Source organism: Alosa sapidissima, chromosome 20, assembly GCF_018492685.1.
Source record: "Alosa sapidissima isolate fAloSap1 chromosome 20, fAloSap1.pri, whole genome shotgun sequence".
NCBI classification, from domain to species: domain Eukaryota; kingdom Metazoa; phylum Chordata; class Actinopteri; order Clupeiformes; family Clupeidae; genus Alosa; species Alosa sapidissima.
The window spans coordinates 20,107,722-20,125,119 of NC_055976.1; the positions used below are offsets into that span (position 1 = coordinate 20,107,722).

Sequence of the window (17,398 nt, forward strand, 5' to 3'; positions counted from 1 at the left end):
TCAGAGCTCCCACTGAGCCAGCTTTCCTTACCAGCCTGTCAAGTCACCACACACACACACACACACATATACTGTATCCACACACACACACACACACACACTGTATTCACACATACACACACTGTATCCACACACACACACACACACACGCACATACACACACATACTGTATTCGCACACATCCACACACATATACATTATCACATCCAGTTTAGCTGACCCTCCTACCCGAGTGACTGTAGTGGTCTGACTACAGAGCTAGCTTTTGTGAAGCCACCCCAGGTGGGGTGTTCGAGTGTTATGATGGGGTGTTGCTGTGTGTGAGGACCGTGTGTGTTACTTCATGTCTTTTGTATGGCATTGTATTTAGTGATTTGTTTTTATGTGAGTGTCTGTGAGATCTGTGTGTGTGTGTGTGTGAGTTTGTTTGTGTCTAGTGATCAGGATGAAGAACTCGGTCCAACTGGTGCCGACTGCCAAAAATGTGCCGGGGGTTTAAAGGTGTACCCTATTTGTGGTTATGTGTGTGTGAGGGGGTTCCCCGGTTTTGTGTGGAGTGCAGGAAGTTAGCTGACAGCCTGCTCTTTGTAGGTTGGGCCGCCACTGTGGCTGTGATGGATGAGGCTCAGGCCCCCCCCCCCCCCCAAAAAAAAAAAAAAACACACACACACTCACCCTCTCAAACCAGCACACACACACACACACCCTCTCAAACTAGCACTCATGCCAACTGGAGTGGCTCGGCTGGCCTAGAGACAGACCTCCGGCCAATGGGCACCAGATCACACACACGCACACACACACACACACACACACACACACACACACACACACACACACACACACACACACTTATGTACACTTTGACATGCCCCCACAAACCTGGCCACCTTACACACACACACACTTATGTACACTTTGACATGCCCCCACTAACCTGGCCACCTTACACACACACACTTCTCTGTGACTATTGATAAATCAGTTTTGGACGTTTATCTGCCTTGCTGTTTTATTCTGAATCTCTCCTCATAAGGAAGACCATCAACTGGCTTTAAAAATGCAGGTAAACAATACTAGCATCATGTGGCTGCAACTTTACACAGCTAGCTGGCTGCAAACTAGCTTAAATACACAACTGAAACAAAAGCATCAAACTAAATAACTATATATTTAGGCTATGTACAAAGACAAATAGAAACTGACTGTATTGCTGACAAATTGAAAGTTGTTTCAGCGATAGCGGGGATATGTCACTTCTAGGGTGACCACCGCCATGACACTGAAAATGAGGACACTTGTGCCCAAAAGTTAGGACAAAGGTCCAAAAGTGAGGACACATACGGAATCGGCGTACCATATGGGGAATAACATTAGAAAATAAAAATAAAAAGTTGCTATATTATGTCAAAGAATTTGGATTTTTTGAGCAGTTTTGAGCAGCCAGTTGAAATGAGTAGAACAGACAGGTGTTTCTAGGCTACATAACTTTCAATATTTATTAGATAGATAGATAGATAGATAGATAGATACTTCATTGATCCCCAAGGGGAAATTCAAGATATTGCACATCGACAGACCTACGGTTGACTTCAGCCTGTGTCATAGGTCTTTGTTGTGAGGCAGAAAGATCTAGCTTTTGCTGCTTGGAGGACTTTGCTCCGAGTCCTTGCTAGTGGATGGCGAGCCATCATCTGTGGTGGAGGTATCGGTGTTTTTGGCCACTAGCTTTAAATGTGTGTGTGAGATGCTTACAACGGATGTCCACATTACATGCACGTTCTTGCCTTTGACCACAATGAATTTAAAGTAGTGCTTATATCTCCACCTGGTAAATGGCAACTTTCCATCGGATTGCTCCTGACCTCTGCTGTTTCCTCGAATTTCTATTTTAGCTGTTTAGCGTGTGTGTGTGTGGCGCGTGTGCTGGCAAGTGTGTAAAAACACAGTTTATTCAATCAATGCATAGTAACGCACCGCATTTAACGTCCAGTAACGTTAACGGCGTGGTAACGACAGGAAAAATAATTAGTTAGATTACCCCGTTACTGAAAAAATAACATCGTTACCTAATGCCGTTCTTTTAAACAGCGTTATTCCAAACACTGCCTGTGAGAGCGTGCCTCTCTATGGCACTCTTACCCCTGGAGCTGACATCAATATTTGTTTCACAGTTTACAAAATGCATGGTATGCATCTGTCCTGCTTTTGGTAGCAAAGTGGTGTTCAGAATACCACGCAGAGTTAAAAGATGTCTTTCGTTTCGCGATATAGGCTCAGCAACGGTGTTCATTCATTCAATCACGAGGGAAGTTGTCGCATTGACTGCTTCGCGAAAAAAAGGAAATCGGTGGAGTTTGTGAGAATCCTTCACGTTCACACTGAGCTGCTTCACGGTGATGATGCTTCACTAGGACTCAGAAAGTAAACCAGGCCTCCTCTCAGGGTCTTGTAATCATCCCCCCGTAGAACTGGGTCCCAAGCCAAAAGTCCTCTCTTTCACCAGCAATCACACATGATTTCTCCCCCTCCACCGGACCCTGATTGGGCCATCACCAGTGATGCCAGTAACGCGTTACTTAGTAAAGCGTTAGTCTATTTTGACCACTTTTTTCGGTAATGAGTAATCTAACACGCTACTATTTACAAACCAGTAATCAGATTAAAGTTACTTATCTAAATCGCTGTGCGTTACTATTTTTGTCATTTTCCTTGGTAAAAAGATATATTCTTTGCTTTCTTCTTGTCTCGGGGATTAACTTCATGTATGCCAACCTTTTCAGCATGAGGACAACTCACGTGTAAAACCACGCAGCGACACAAACGTAAGCAACAATGGAGGGAGGAGAGATGCACGTTTTATCTATAGACCCTTTCAACAATAAAAACAAAAACAATGCTTGAACATTCTATTTCGTTCCCAATCTACTTCCTCTGTATTAAAGGTCCAGTATGTAGGAAATAATGGAAAATAAACAATAACCATTCCAAAAATGATCACCATATGTTGTCAGAGAGTGAGGAAACACGATGAATTGAAGTAATGGCTTATTTGACAACATTACTCTAACCCGTGAAACCCCGTAAAACCCATGAAAAAAAATCAGTTACGGGGCGGAATCTCTTGGAATTTTCGTTTATGTTTTGAACGATTAATTCTAGAATAGCGTATTAATAATGGGCTAGCGCGTCCTCCTATTTGGGTTGCCAAATTAGCAAAGGCCAACTGTCAACAGCTGTCAGTTGTAGTCATGAACGCCTACAAGAGGCAGGGAAATTTCCAAAATTAAAACAAGAAACAAATTAAGTGGACATCGGAGGAGCTTCCTGAGATGGCCATAGTTCTCCACAACAGCTAGCCTATGCTAAACTTCATCTGCATCGCTAACTTCAGCTATCGATACATATGTTACGCTGGTTAGAGAGGTATTTTTTGTTTTCACTGTTTCCGTAATGTGTAGCTGGGTCATGGTTGGAGAAACGTTAAAGCAGCTGCAGGTCAACTAACGTTAGCTAAGTCTTCATTACATCTGGCAACCCAGAAGAGGCTCGCGTCTGGTAGTCTTGAGAACGTTCACCAGTGTTTTGATTTTGGCCAACAGAACGTTCGGTAACAATCCTACAAATCGCACCTTTAAGATAACATATGGAATGTTAAAACGGAAGCCTTGTGGGGCCAACTATGATGCTGATAATGGAACTCTCTTGAAAGGATCTATTAAGGTTTTGCACCTACGTCATAATGTCATGTGACCATTTGTTTACAACTAGAGTGGTAGGCAAGAATGGTAGGCAAGGCACTGCAGAGAGTGGTAAGCAAGCCTACAACATTCGGGTTGCATAGGCTACACATAGTTACAAATAGCTTCAAAATTGAAATTTTAATATCAAATATTGACCGGGATGCCGACCACTTGTGTAGGCCCTAACAGTTGGTTTTACAATAAGAAGCAAAAAGGCGACGAACGACCGTTTAGCCTACCTATCCTCGTGGTTGTGGAGGATGATCGTTAGCAGCTGTGAAGTATTTTATTCTCAGGATGGCCTAATGGTGTAGCCTACTGTCAACGAAGACGTAGGCTAAAATACAACTATCTACAGTCATCCAAAAATGAATTGCCAGAGATAGGCTATGAAGGGAAAAAGTGCAGCATTTTAAACATGGCAAGATTAGGCTATTTTTACCGGAACAGTTTCCCAGAGGAAACTTTTGCTTCTCATTTGTATCCCTTCTGTTGCTAAGGAGGCAAAATGGTGATTCTCTTTTAAGGATCATTTAAGTATTACTTTTGTCACAATTATTTCTCCTAATTTTGCCTTAGGAGAAATAAAACAAGCAAAAGATGAGACACATAGCAATAAGACAAGTAGGAGTCACATAAGAGATATTAGTTTGAGAAGCAGGAGAAATACAGGAGATCTCTTATATGTTTAAGTGTAGTCTCACTTACAACTTGTTTCTCCTTAGGAGAAATAATAGAGCAGATGGAGTCACATTAGAGATATTAGTTTGAGAAGCAGGAGAAATACGGGAGATCTCTTATATGTTTGAGTGTAGTCTCATTTACAACTTGTTTCTCCTTAGGAGAAATAATAGAGCAAATGAGGAGACATTGCAATGAGAAACTGTTGAGAAGTAGGAGTTACAATTGAGATATCAGTTTGAGGGTCAAAAAATAGGGCACTCCATAGCATTTCAAACTTTTATTTTATAAAACAAAGCAAAACAGTTGTACTTTAAAAGTGGATTTTAAGCAATGGGAGCTTGCACAGTTGCACTTTAAAATGGACTTCAAGCAATGGAAGCATGTTAATGCCTTGATATGTTCTTTTTATAATGTGTATTCTTATTTTTTATTTTTTGGTGTGTGTGAGTGTGTATGTGAGTATTATTTTTAAAAGCTGCACAAGCAAATTGCATTGTACGGACCAACTGCACAATGACAATTTAAGTCTATCTATAAATCATACAACATGGAGAAATGAACTAATAAACAATAACATAAACAAACTGAACTTGTGCCAAAGCGTGCCATACTGTGTACAATGGTGGATGAAAGCGTGGGCTGGTCAATCTGCGTCTTTTATCCTGGTGGTGGAACCAACCAAAGGGAGGAGGGAGAGAAGAGCAGAAAATAGAACATTGTTAGTTTGTGAGCCACTCAAAAATACAAAGTAAGACATTTGTTTGACCGTCTGCTTTCATAACTGTGGGAATTTTGATACAGCACAAAGATCAGACACACCTTATTAATCACTTAAACACAGAATGGGGGATGTGATAGCTACCACTCACATTTGCTATATGTTGCCCAATTGAAAAACAGATGGTATTGATATATTTGTCAAGCTTAAACAAGTTTGTTGAATTCCCTCACCTCATCTAGTGAGTAAACTGTATTGTCAGGCTAGGATTAACCCCTATCCAGCTTACCACTAGGCAAAACCTTGTTTTGGTTGGACTAAGCCTATTCAGTGTAAAAAAAAGTTCAGAGTCCTGATGTCAAAAAAGTAATTTGGGCAATTTTTTTTGTCATCTGGGAGCTGGCTCCATAGTCAGAACGCTTAACAACTAAATGCAGCGTTGCCTTGTTTAGTTCTGATAGTGGGTTTCAACAGGAACATTTCTCCTGTGATCAGTGAGGTTTAAGTGATGAGTATTGCTGGAACATGTCACACAGTCTCATTGAAGGGCAAATCTGGTGTAAACTGATTCAAAGCCTTGTTGTTCGAGCTCACCAGGCACTGTCCAAAGGATAAAGAACAATAAAATGTGTCATAACCTAGACAAGTTATGGACAAGAAAGTAAAGCTGACTCAATATGGCAAAAAAGCCTTCGGTATCTTCTTTCCATTACAGGGTTTCCCCAGGTTTGACCACCCCAAATAAGACTTTTTTAAGACCTTTTTAAGAACACTTACATGAAAATTAAGACCTACATCACACCCATTATGCGGTTGTAAAACACCAGATCAAATCCATAATGACAATTAAAACAACACTTCCCCATGATGTGCTGTCCTCTCCTTTCGACTGATTATGTTGATTCATTGCTGCCGGTGCGAAAACCCAAAGTATTGTTTACGCATATCCTAAGAAATTAGACTAGTGTAGTTGCCACGATACCAAAATTATTGTTTCGATACCGATACCACATCAAGAATTGCGATTTCGATACTTCTTCGATAATTCTTAAAAAATGTATTTGATTTGGGGGCCCAGACCACCTTGACATCATCAGTAATATTGAATATAGTGTTATCATTCACACCAGTGGGCATCCTAGATTCTGCTTGACTCTTTCCACACACACAGAAAATTATGGTTTATTTCATATGTTTCTATTTCATATACCTTCAAATTCATATAAAGTGTACAGTTAATGTATAGTATTTTTTAATCTGCATAATTACTATTAATCTGCTTAATTGCTAAACATATTTAGTCATTTGAATACTTAATATTTATTTTTAAACTATTACACCTAGGTAAATTTTAATGTGCTGTGTAGGCCTAGGTGTAATTGAGTGTTTGTCACTTTAAGAAATACGTGAGTAATTACTGTAGCCTTCAGTCTCACGGTTTTAGGCTAGTGAATAATAGTTGCACATAATGCATAAGGATATGTGGATGCAATTCATTGTTGTCTGTCATTAGATAAAATAAATGTAAATAAAAAACTCAAGTTCATAGAAGGGATCAAGTTCATAGAAGGGATCATGTTCAATAATGATTTTAGCACTAATTACGAATGACATACATGACCTGAGCTAGCAGAATTAGTTAGCAAGGAGCTCTCTCCAAATGTCCAAAGTTGAGAGGTGCAAGTGAGCAAATCAACTTGATATTAGCCTATTATTATGTGTTACCACAGAATCACTTAAGCTAAACTAGCAGCCATGTCTCGCTGTTTATGGCACGACAGCTGGTCATATGTGTGTAAGGAGAAAAGACGCACAGCCACAGGCTTAAGGAGGAGGCACTAGAAGCATGCCTTGTGCACACAAACAAGAACACGGTCATTCTTAAAAGTATTGATACTAATAAAATTAGGTATTGTGACAACTGCTAATAGCTATTGCGACACTTTTGTAGTATCGGTGCACCGTGCAACACTAAATTAGACGATCTCTGACGTTAATCAACCCCCTGTTGAATTTTCACATTGTTGTTGTTTTTTCCTAGCCTAGAAATCTAGACGCACCCTAGCGGCAGCAAATTAATTTGCTCAGCCTGTACGTCTAGTATCAAACCATAGGGATTTCTATTGGCTGACGCCGTGGACGTCATCCAATCACAGCGCTCTATTTTGTTAGAGAGTCTTAAGGTGGGCTTAACAGGATGGCGACAGTCCTGCGACAGTGAACAACAAGGAAGCTGGCTATGGCAAACGAAGAGCGGTTGTGCAACAATCGGCGTTGGCGTCCACTTTGGAGGAGTTGGACTTGTGCTTTTCTTTGAAAGTTGAGCAACACAATGCACTTAAGTCATTCCTTTCGAAGAAGGATGTATTTGCCGTTTTGCTGACCGGATACGGATATGGTTGTAGCGCTGGCCTATTGCATGCCTAGGCAGTTTGAAAGACAATTCTCTGCCCGCCCCTTGGATTAAGCGAGGTGAATGGCTCGATTCCAGACTATACATTTCAATGATATAGGATGGCCCGCCAGGCTAGTTTTTTCCCCCCATTTCACCTTGCTTGCAGGCTAGTATAATTCAAATTGAGACCTTTGTTTAAAAAATTAAGACTTTGGCAACGGAATTTAAGACTTTTTTAGACCTTAATTAAGGAACATGACATTTAAGACCGTTTAAAGACTTTTAAGACCCCGCGGCTACCCTGCATTATGTCAGGAATACCAAAAGTACTTCTATACTATGAGGGGTCGTCTAGGCCTTAATTCATACTTGGTCTTACACACACTATCATAACCTTGCACATACACCACTATACTCATGCACACTCACTATTATAGTCCTTTTACATGTATGTATGAGAGGGTATAGTCGTGTATGTGAGAGAGTATAGTAGTGTATGTGAAGGAGTATAGTAGTGAATGTGAGAGAGTATAGTAGTGTATGTGAGAGAGTAAAGAGTATAGTAGTGTATGTGAGAGAGTATAGTAGTGTATGTGAGAGAGTTTAGTAGTACATGTGAGAGAATATAGTAGTGTATGTGAGAGACTATAGTAGTGTATGTGAGAGAGTATAGTCGTATATGTGAGAGACTATAGTAGTGTATGTGAGAGAGTATAGTAGTGTATGTGAGAGAGTTTGGTAGTGTATGTGAGAGAGTATAGTAGTGTATGTGAGAGAGAGTATAGTAGTGTATGCGAGAGAGTATACTAGTGTATGCAAGAGAGTATAGTAGTGTATGCGAGAGAGTTTAGTAGTGTATGCGAGAGAGTATAATAGTGTATGCGAGAGAGTTTAGTAGTCTATGTGAGAGAGTTTAGTAGTGTATGCGAGAAGGTATAGTAGTGAATGCAAGAGAGTATAGTAGTGAATGTGAGAGAGTATAGTGGTGTATGCGAAAGAGTATAGTAGTATATGTGAGAGAGTATAGTGGTGTGTGTGAGAGAGTTTGCATGAAACGGAAGGGAGTTTGCATGAAACGGAAGGAGTTTGATTTCTCAGTTCCTGATTGGTTTGTCAATGTCACTTCTCTCTAGCTAGCCAATTAAAATCAAGGAAGGGGCGGGACCTACACTGTCAACAATGTTCGTGTAGACCTAGTGGTGGAGGAAAAAATCAGCCAAGTCCTATGTGACTAAATATTAAACTACTACTGCAAACCGAATGCAAATTAGGCTACAAAGACATGAGGGGTGCCTATTCTATTGTAATTGCCTAGCTACCAGCTCCTTTTGTCTGGCGAAGTCATTACATAAAATCTCCCGGAACCTAGAGCGAACAAGAGCACGCAAGCCAGACCGGACTTCAAATCGCGTGTGCATCTAAGTTTAATGCGCACACAACGGAGAGGGAGAGAGAGAGGAGTGGTGCGTGTGTGCCTGCAAGCGCATCCAAGAGCATCCTGGTCTGTTTTGCTAAATCAACCAATCAGTTTTTAGTGTAGGTGGGCTTATATCTCTTTTCTCCCGAGCTTAATTAATCAGTTCAGTTAGTTTATCTAGGAACAGGAGCGTCATGGAGTCAGTGCCCCTCAAAAAGGAACATTTAAGACCCATTTCACATCAGACTACACAAAAGTGTACCCAATTGTCTCATAAGAGTAAAACATAATGATAGTATTGCACACTGCACTGTTTGTAACAGTGACTTTAGCATTGCTCACGGAGGGTTAAATGATTGCAAAAGACTTGTTGAGGTGAGTTTAACAAGTGTAATTTAATTTGCATATTACTCAGGCCTATACTAGATGGCTAGTTGCCAAGGCTACATGAAAAGTCCAAACTACCAAAATCTACATATTTTACTATCACAATTTATATCAATAGGCCTTCCTTATTTGGTGTACTGACTAGACATTATTGAACAAGCATCTGCATTTCAGTATCTAAGTAGGTTAGGTTGGGATGTCTGCTATACATTGTTGGCATTACTGTTAAAATGCACTTCCAGTATAGTGAGTATTGGCAAAACCGGTTATCATTGTTGTATCATATGTTGAGGCGGTGGGGGTGTTGTCAGCAGCTGCTGAAAGTAACTAATAAAGTAACTTGTAATCTAACTTAGTTACTTGTAAAATCAAGTAATCAGTAAAGTAACTAAGTTACTTTTTAAAGGAGTAATCAGTAATCAGATTACTTTTTCAAGGTAACTGTGGCAACACTGGCCATCACTGTCCTAATGGTTGATTGGGAAGCACTCAGATGACCTCCAGTGAGTAGTGAGAGGTGTGGACCCAGATGACCTCCAGTCAGTAGTGAGAGGTGTGGACTCAGATGACCTCCAGTCAGTAGTGAGAGGTGTGGACCCAGATGACCTCCAGTCATTAGTGAGAGGTGTGGACCCAGATGACCTCCAGTCAGTAGTGAGAGGTGTGGTGTGGACTTGGCTTCAGGGGAAACCACGTCTTTAATCTGTGGCTTGGGCTGCTGCATGGGCTGCGTGATTATACATGTAGTTAGCCTGATGGAGTACAGATGAGCAGATAACAAGAACAGAGGAGAGGAGGAGAGGAGAGAAGGAGAGGGGAGGAGAAGAGAGAAGAGAGGAGGAGTAGAGAGAAGGAAATGGAAGGAGTGGAGGAGAGGGGAGGAGAGGGGAGGAGAAGAGGAAAAGAAAGGAGGGGAGGAGGAGGAGAGGAGGGAAGGAGAGGAGGAGAGGAGAGGAGGGGAAAGGGGAGGAGAGGAGGGGAGAAGAGGGAAGGAGAAGAGGAGAGGATTGGATGAGAGGGGAGGGGAGGAGGGGAGGAGAGGAGAGGAGGGGAAAGGGGAGGAGAGGAGGGGAGGAGAGGGGAAGAGAGGAGAGAGTATGAGAGGGGAAGAGAGGAGAGGGGAAAAGAGGAGAGGGTTGGGTTGACCACAGCACTGATGAGGGTGGAGTAACAGCGGTGGCTTTGGATTGGATTGGATCATATTTAATGTCCCTGTGCAGCAATTTGGTTCACAAGTAGTCAGCACTCATAAACACGCAATCATAGAACCTTGACCTACAGCTTGTTCAGAAATCCTACAGCTGACGGGACAAATGATGGCAGGCATCTGTTTAATTTGGCCGGCTTCAGAGAAACACACCTCCTCCTTGATGGCAGAAGCTTGAGTGTGTGTGGGGGGTGGAGGGTGTGATGTCTGCCAAAATGGCCCTCTGGGTGGCTCTGACCGCTGACTTCATTACCATACCCAACGCTGTGGACGAGTTTAACAGATGTCACAATGATGTTGTTAAACCAGCAGGTCATAGCAAAGGTTAAAACAAACTCCATAAAAGGTTTTTTAGAAGTGTTCTGTCAAGATTAAATTCCTCATTACATTTTAAAATTTCTCAAGAGAAAGAGTCTCTGATTGGAGTCTGTGTTGGCATCATCTGCAATCAGTGACTGTCTTGAGGAAGTAAGGAATTTAATTCAACACTTCCAATTAAACACTTTACGGTAAGGGTACATGAATTAATGCATGATTTATGTATAACTTCATTCGTTAATATCTCATGAATCATCAGGAATTTACATGAGTTCATAGTCTGTAATTTTTGACATGAGTTCATAGTCTGTCATTTGTGACCTCATACATGAACAGCACATCAACTAAAGCATTAGGTATGGTGGGCACATCATTATGAATCATGATTTCTTAAGCATGATCATGATTATTTCTTTTTCTGATAAAAATGTGGTCATCACTGAACACAACTTGTGCAGTTCTCTAAACACGTCATTATTCACTACTTTAGCTGAGGGGCCACAAACATGATGAACTCGTGAGCGATTAACCTTAAATATATGTAATCATGATGATCATGCTTAAGAAATCATAAATCATAATGAGGCATCATAATGTAGGCACTTCTATCCTCTAGTATTGGGATTTGACAAATGCAGTGGTGATTCTTAGCTATAGTCCCCTCTGCACTGTAGCTTAAACATTATTCTAATGCTGTAGCTTTAACTCGGTACTTTGGTTTAAATGTCAGAGCTGGCAACTCTCACGCAATGGCCATGAGACTCACTCATTTGATTGACACGCTCTCACGCCACACCCGCGATTTCACACGCTGAAGTGTCAAGTTGCTTTGGTAAATGGTCCGTAAGTCTGCACGCAGCTCTTGGTGAAATATCTCACAAACTCAGCTCTGCACACCCATTACTCTTGGTGAAATATCTCACAAACTACACTAAACACATGGCAAACCCTGCATCAAATATAAACAGCAGACCTTACCAAATACATTTTCTTCTGGGAGAGCATGCCCCCGGACCCCCCTAGAATGACACAACATGACAGGAACGCAGGTTCAGCCAATAACCAAAAATGTTTATTTATATTTAGTTTGGTAAGGATTACAATTTACCAATTCACCAAATCTCACTCCAAGGTTTTTTGAAAAGTTGGCAGCTCTGAAATGTTTAAATGTTAATACCTTAAGGGCGGGACACACCAAGCCGATTATCGGGTGTTGGACGTCGTCGGACAGTCAAGCGAGGTCGGGGACTTGAGTCTGTTTTGTGTGTCCCGTGCTGTCGTCAGTCGGAGGAGCCGTCGGCGTACATTTTGGCCGATTTGACATTCAGTGGCAGTCGGCCTCAATGATCAATCTGATTGCTAGCCATACATTCAGCGATGTAAGTTATGAACCCATTTTGATGAACTATCCTAAAATATTTTTGCTAGAACTAGTAGGCTACTAGCCTAGAAATCTAGACACACCCTAGCGGCAGCAAATGTAATTTGCAGCCAGGGTAGTCTAGCAACTCTCCATTGGCTTCCGAGCTGGAAAAATCAAACTTCGATCAGGCCAATCACATCTTGTATAGAGTCGGTAGGAGGGCTTAACATAATGACGACAGAGTTGCAGCGGTTCCGTGTGAATTCCGTGCTACTTGAAAACAATGAAGATGGATGCTGCTGCTGGCGAACAGCGCAACTCGAGTTAAGCTTTTTTTTTTACTTGGCAAACGTTTGATCAACTAGCACCGCTGGTGGGGAAAACCATGAGACTCATGAGTTGTAGCGCTATCCTATTGCGTGCAGAGGGAATTTGAAAGACAACCGTTTATCCCGCCCCTCAGATTGAGCACTACCAATGGTGAGCTCCCAGACCCTACATCTTGATGTGGGTCTGGCTCATCAGGCTAGTAGACTACCACAAAGTTGCTGAACGTAAGTTATTTCACGTTAGTTTGCAACAATATACAAGTTTAACCAAAGTCCTTAGTTGCTACCTAGCTAGTGAACATCACTAGCAGTTTCCTTTCATTTTTCGTTTACTGTGCTAACGTTAGCTAGCTAGCTCAGTTAACGGGCGAAAATAACAATAAAATAGTACATAATATATATTTATATTTTCTTATTTCTTAATCAGAGAAGTCCGAAACTAGTGCCATTTCGTTCAATTGGCGAATCCTTTTATGATTATTCTTGGTAACTAGACAATCTTTTTGGCTCTGAATCTTTTAGGGCCGCTTGCTGTTATGGAAACGTATTACATCTCACACGCGCGCAGAACGTACGCTCGGCGTCGCTTCGGTGTGTTTCAACGCACTTTTTGGCTGACCCGGGGAGATGTGTTTGGGAGATGAATACATGTAGGTCAATGTAACTGTTAACATTCCACTTAGAAAAATCTGGCCATCCTGGCAGCATTGCGGACAGGATTTAGGACTAAAACAACATGCTATCAGCTTGCTAATGGGGAAACAAACACTTTTTCTTTCTTTCTCAAGGCCACTAATGCCTGGAGTCTGATCGTGTGTGTGCGTGTGTGTGTGTGTGTGTGTGTGTGTGTGTGTGTGAGAGAGAGAGAGAGAGACAGAGAGAGAGAGAGAGAGACTCTGCTGCCTGTGCTCTGTCTGGAGTCTCTGATTGTGTGTGTGTGTGTGTGTGTGTGTGTGTGTGTGCGTGTGTCTGTGTGTGTGTGTGTGTGTGACCGGTTGAGCTGAATGCTCATGACTTTGAATCCCATTTGGTTCAGATCCACGTCACACATATGAAGGAAAGTCATTCTCACCACTCACACACACACACAGAGAGAGAGAGAGAGAGAGAGAGAGAGAGAGAGAGAGTTTTTCCAGCCACATCATGCCTTCCTGATTAGCCGCGCTACAGTGTAACGTGTTCCCCAAGAAACATGTGATTCCACTTACGCAGTTCCACTGAAGCAGGCCTGTCAGAGGATTATAAGAGTAAGGAGCGGCCACACACACACACACACACAAACACACACACACACACACACACACACACACACACCACACAGTCTCTTCCCACTCTGTGTGTGTGTGTTTGTGTGTGCGCACATGCTTTAAGTGTGTTTGTTTTTATGTTAATGTTTTAGTTTTTGTGTGTGTGTGTGTGTGTGTGTGTGTGTGTGTGTGTGTGTTAGGGCACAGACTGACCCTTCATTATTTTTAGAGCTGTGCTAACAGAGATCAAAATGTTTGCATGCTAGCTGTGGCTCTGCAGTAAATCAGAGAGAGAGAGAAGGGAGAGAGAGAAGGGAGAGATGTGCTCCATTCGCTTAAGCCCATATTCTTGCTGTATTAGTTATGTGTGTGTGTGTGTGTGTGTGTGTGTGTGTGTGCTGTATTAGTTATTAGTTAAGTCTGTGTGTGTGTGTGTGTGCTGTATTAGTTATTAGTTAAGTCTGTGTGTGTGTGTGTGTGTGTGTGTGTGTGTGTGTGTGTGTGTGTGTGGGAGGAGCACTCTAAATGTACAGGTTAAATAAAGCTGTAATTGCACTGTACTATGTTATTATGTATTTAACTTGTGTGTGTGTGTGTGTGGTGTGTGTGTGTGTGTGTGTGTGTGTGTGTGTGTGTGTGTGTGTGTGTGTGTGTGTGTGTGTGTGTGTGTGTGTGTGTATCCCTGCTAGTGTTCCTGACGTGGGTGAACTGTTCCAGTGTGCGCTGGGCCACGCGTATCCAAGACTTCTTCACCGTGGGGAAACTACTGGCCCTCTGCCTCATCATCATAGTGGGCCTGGTGCAGATCTGCAGAGGTGACACACACACACACACACACATTTATACACACACACACACACACACACACACACACACACAGGATTTGCGCATGGTGTAAATTGTACCGCTTTGTATTGCCTGCTTAAAGGCAACTTTGATGGATGTTATCAAACACATAACAATGAGTGCTGTGCGTAAAATCATGTCGGAAAATTCTCTACATTAACGGCGGCAGTTACGACGGGTGTTTGCTTGGCCTAGTGTGGCGCTCTGCTCCGCCGCCATGACACAAAGACATAGAGTACACACACATATATACACACACACACACGGATACACATACACAAACACACATATATACACACACACACACACACATATATACACACACACACACGGATACACATACACAAACACACATATATACACACACACACACACACACACATATATACACAAACAAACACACACACACATACACACACACACACACACACATATACACAAACAAACACACACACACACACACACACACACACACACACACACACACACACACACACACACACACACTTCTTCCTCCTCTCTCAGGCCTCAGTTACACGACAATGACTGCGATATTTTTTCTTACCGTCTTCGTATCTTTAACGAGCCCTTTGAGAAAGTTCTCACGTCCTCACGAAGAGGTGAAAATGGGCGAAAACGCTGCATATGTGCATATGCCAGGCAAGTAGATGTTGCCATGCGGTCTGGTGGTGCAGATGCTTTACGATTCTATACAGTCTATGCATTCCCCGAAGCAGTCGCGTGAGTAAAGCATTCCTGAGCACAATTCAGTTTTCAACTGTAAAACTAATAAAGTTAATTTTTACGGTTTGTGAAGGGTGCAGTCCATTCCTTTATTTGGTGAACGCAGGTGCAAATAATCTCCTTTACTTACTTTGTTTATAGTCTGTAATTTACATTAGTTGTTGGCTATCCCCGCAAGTGCATAGGCTACAAAAGCTAGTGGGCATACCCAAGTTCTAGACTATTCTGTCGCCACATTTGTAAAATTGCTATAATGCCATTTACCTTCGTTACTAAAAGTCGATACTTTTTGCCTGAATCAAATCGCGCATTAGCATTTAGCGCGCATCTACTGTAGGCTTAACATGATTTCTAAGCGACTTGAAGGCTCATATCTGACTTCACTAGACTATGAATGCATTGATGTATGTTGTAAGATGTGAAAAAAATGAATGAGACCAGCACTACGCACAAATTAATTTAAACTTAACCGCACTTCCCTAATAACTTCTGACTAGTTCTCTCGCATAAGTCACTGACAGTACCTAGAAGGCATCGAGAAAATATAGGAAAAAAACTGTTAACCAAGTCATGATAAGCTATTGGCGCTGCACAGTACCTGTTTGTTATGTGTAATTGTAGGTCAAGTTGAGGGCGTCCAAGTAGGTCAAGTCGAGTTTTCGAAAGTTATAATTTTTGGTCACCTAATGTGCTGTGTTCGTGTGGAAGCAAGGCCAAAACGATAACAACCTTCCTCTCCTCCCTCTCTCTCTCTCCCCTCCTCCTCCCTCTCTCCTCTCCTCTCCTCCCTCTCTCCCCTCCTCTCATCTCCTCTCCTCCCTTTCTTACTTGAGTCACATGCTCATCATCATTTCTGTTGAAAGGCCAAAGGTCATATATGTGATACCCTCCTGTACCCTCCTAACACACACACACACACACACACACACACACACACACACACACATACACACACACACACACAAACACTGCTGCGGTACATAAACAGCCTGCTGGTATCAGCATACATAAATATGTCCAGAGTGTGATATGTCCAGTCACCTGCCTGCAGTGTCGTGTTGACCGTCTCACTCTCACATGAGTGATGAGTGCAGAGGGAGAAGTGAGATGTGCTGACTTCTAGTGGCCAATTAGGCACACTGCAGGCACTCTGGCCAATCAAGCGCACAGACACAGAGGCCACTGTGGTCAACTGAGGACCTGAGGGGAAGCCAGGCCAACTCAACAGGTCACTGGAGAATCAACTGCCACACACACAAACACTCTCACACACACACACACACACACACACACACACACTCACATACACACGCCTGCTCACACAAACTCAAGGAGAATCTGGAGAATCAACTCACAGGACCGTCACACACACACACACACACACACACACACACACACACACACACACACCTAGTCACAGTCACACACTGTGACAGCATCAAATCCCACAGATATACACACATAGGCCCATTGAATGACATACACAGATCCACACAGACATCACCCACACAGAGGAGATCTCTCAAACTGACAGAGAGAGGAATCGTCCAAACAAGCTCTGTGTGTGTGAACTTCACACTTCATTGGAGACATTTGGACTCAGTGATGGCACACTACAGTGTGTATGTGTGTGTGTGTGTGTGTGTGTGTGCAAGTGGTTTATGAAGACTGGAAGAACAATGTTGCCACGCTAGACTGTTTGTGTGTGTGTTTTTTATGCAGATTTCAGATGTAGGGGTCAATAATACTCTTCCATGTGTATTTTTGTCCGTGTGTGTGTGAGAGAGGGAGAAGGAAAGTTTATGCATCTTTTATGTTCCCATGCTAATGTCCTTTGTGTTTGTGTGTGTGTGTGTGTGTGTGTGTGTGATGGCGGTTTTATGCAGGCCAGAGAATCAGTGAAGCCAAACTAATTTCCTCTGGAGTTCATTTAAATTTGACTGCATCCTAAGTCCTGTCACACACACACACACACACACACACACACACACACACTCCTC

At 42.3% G+C, this 17,398-nt stretch overlaps 1 protein-coding gene across 1 annotated transcript in view; it reads left to right on the plus strand.

Moving 5' to 3' along the window:
• slc7a10a (solute carrier family 7 member 10a) overlaps nt 1-17,398 on the plus strand; it is a 36,871-nt gene that overhangs the window by 12,799 nt on the left and 6,674 nt on the right. Inside the window, 1 exon segment of the mRNA XM_042073896.1 lies at nt 14,498-14,623. Coding sequence (XP_041929830.1) covers nt 14,498-14,623 — 126 coding nt within the window.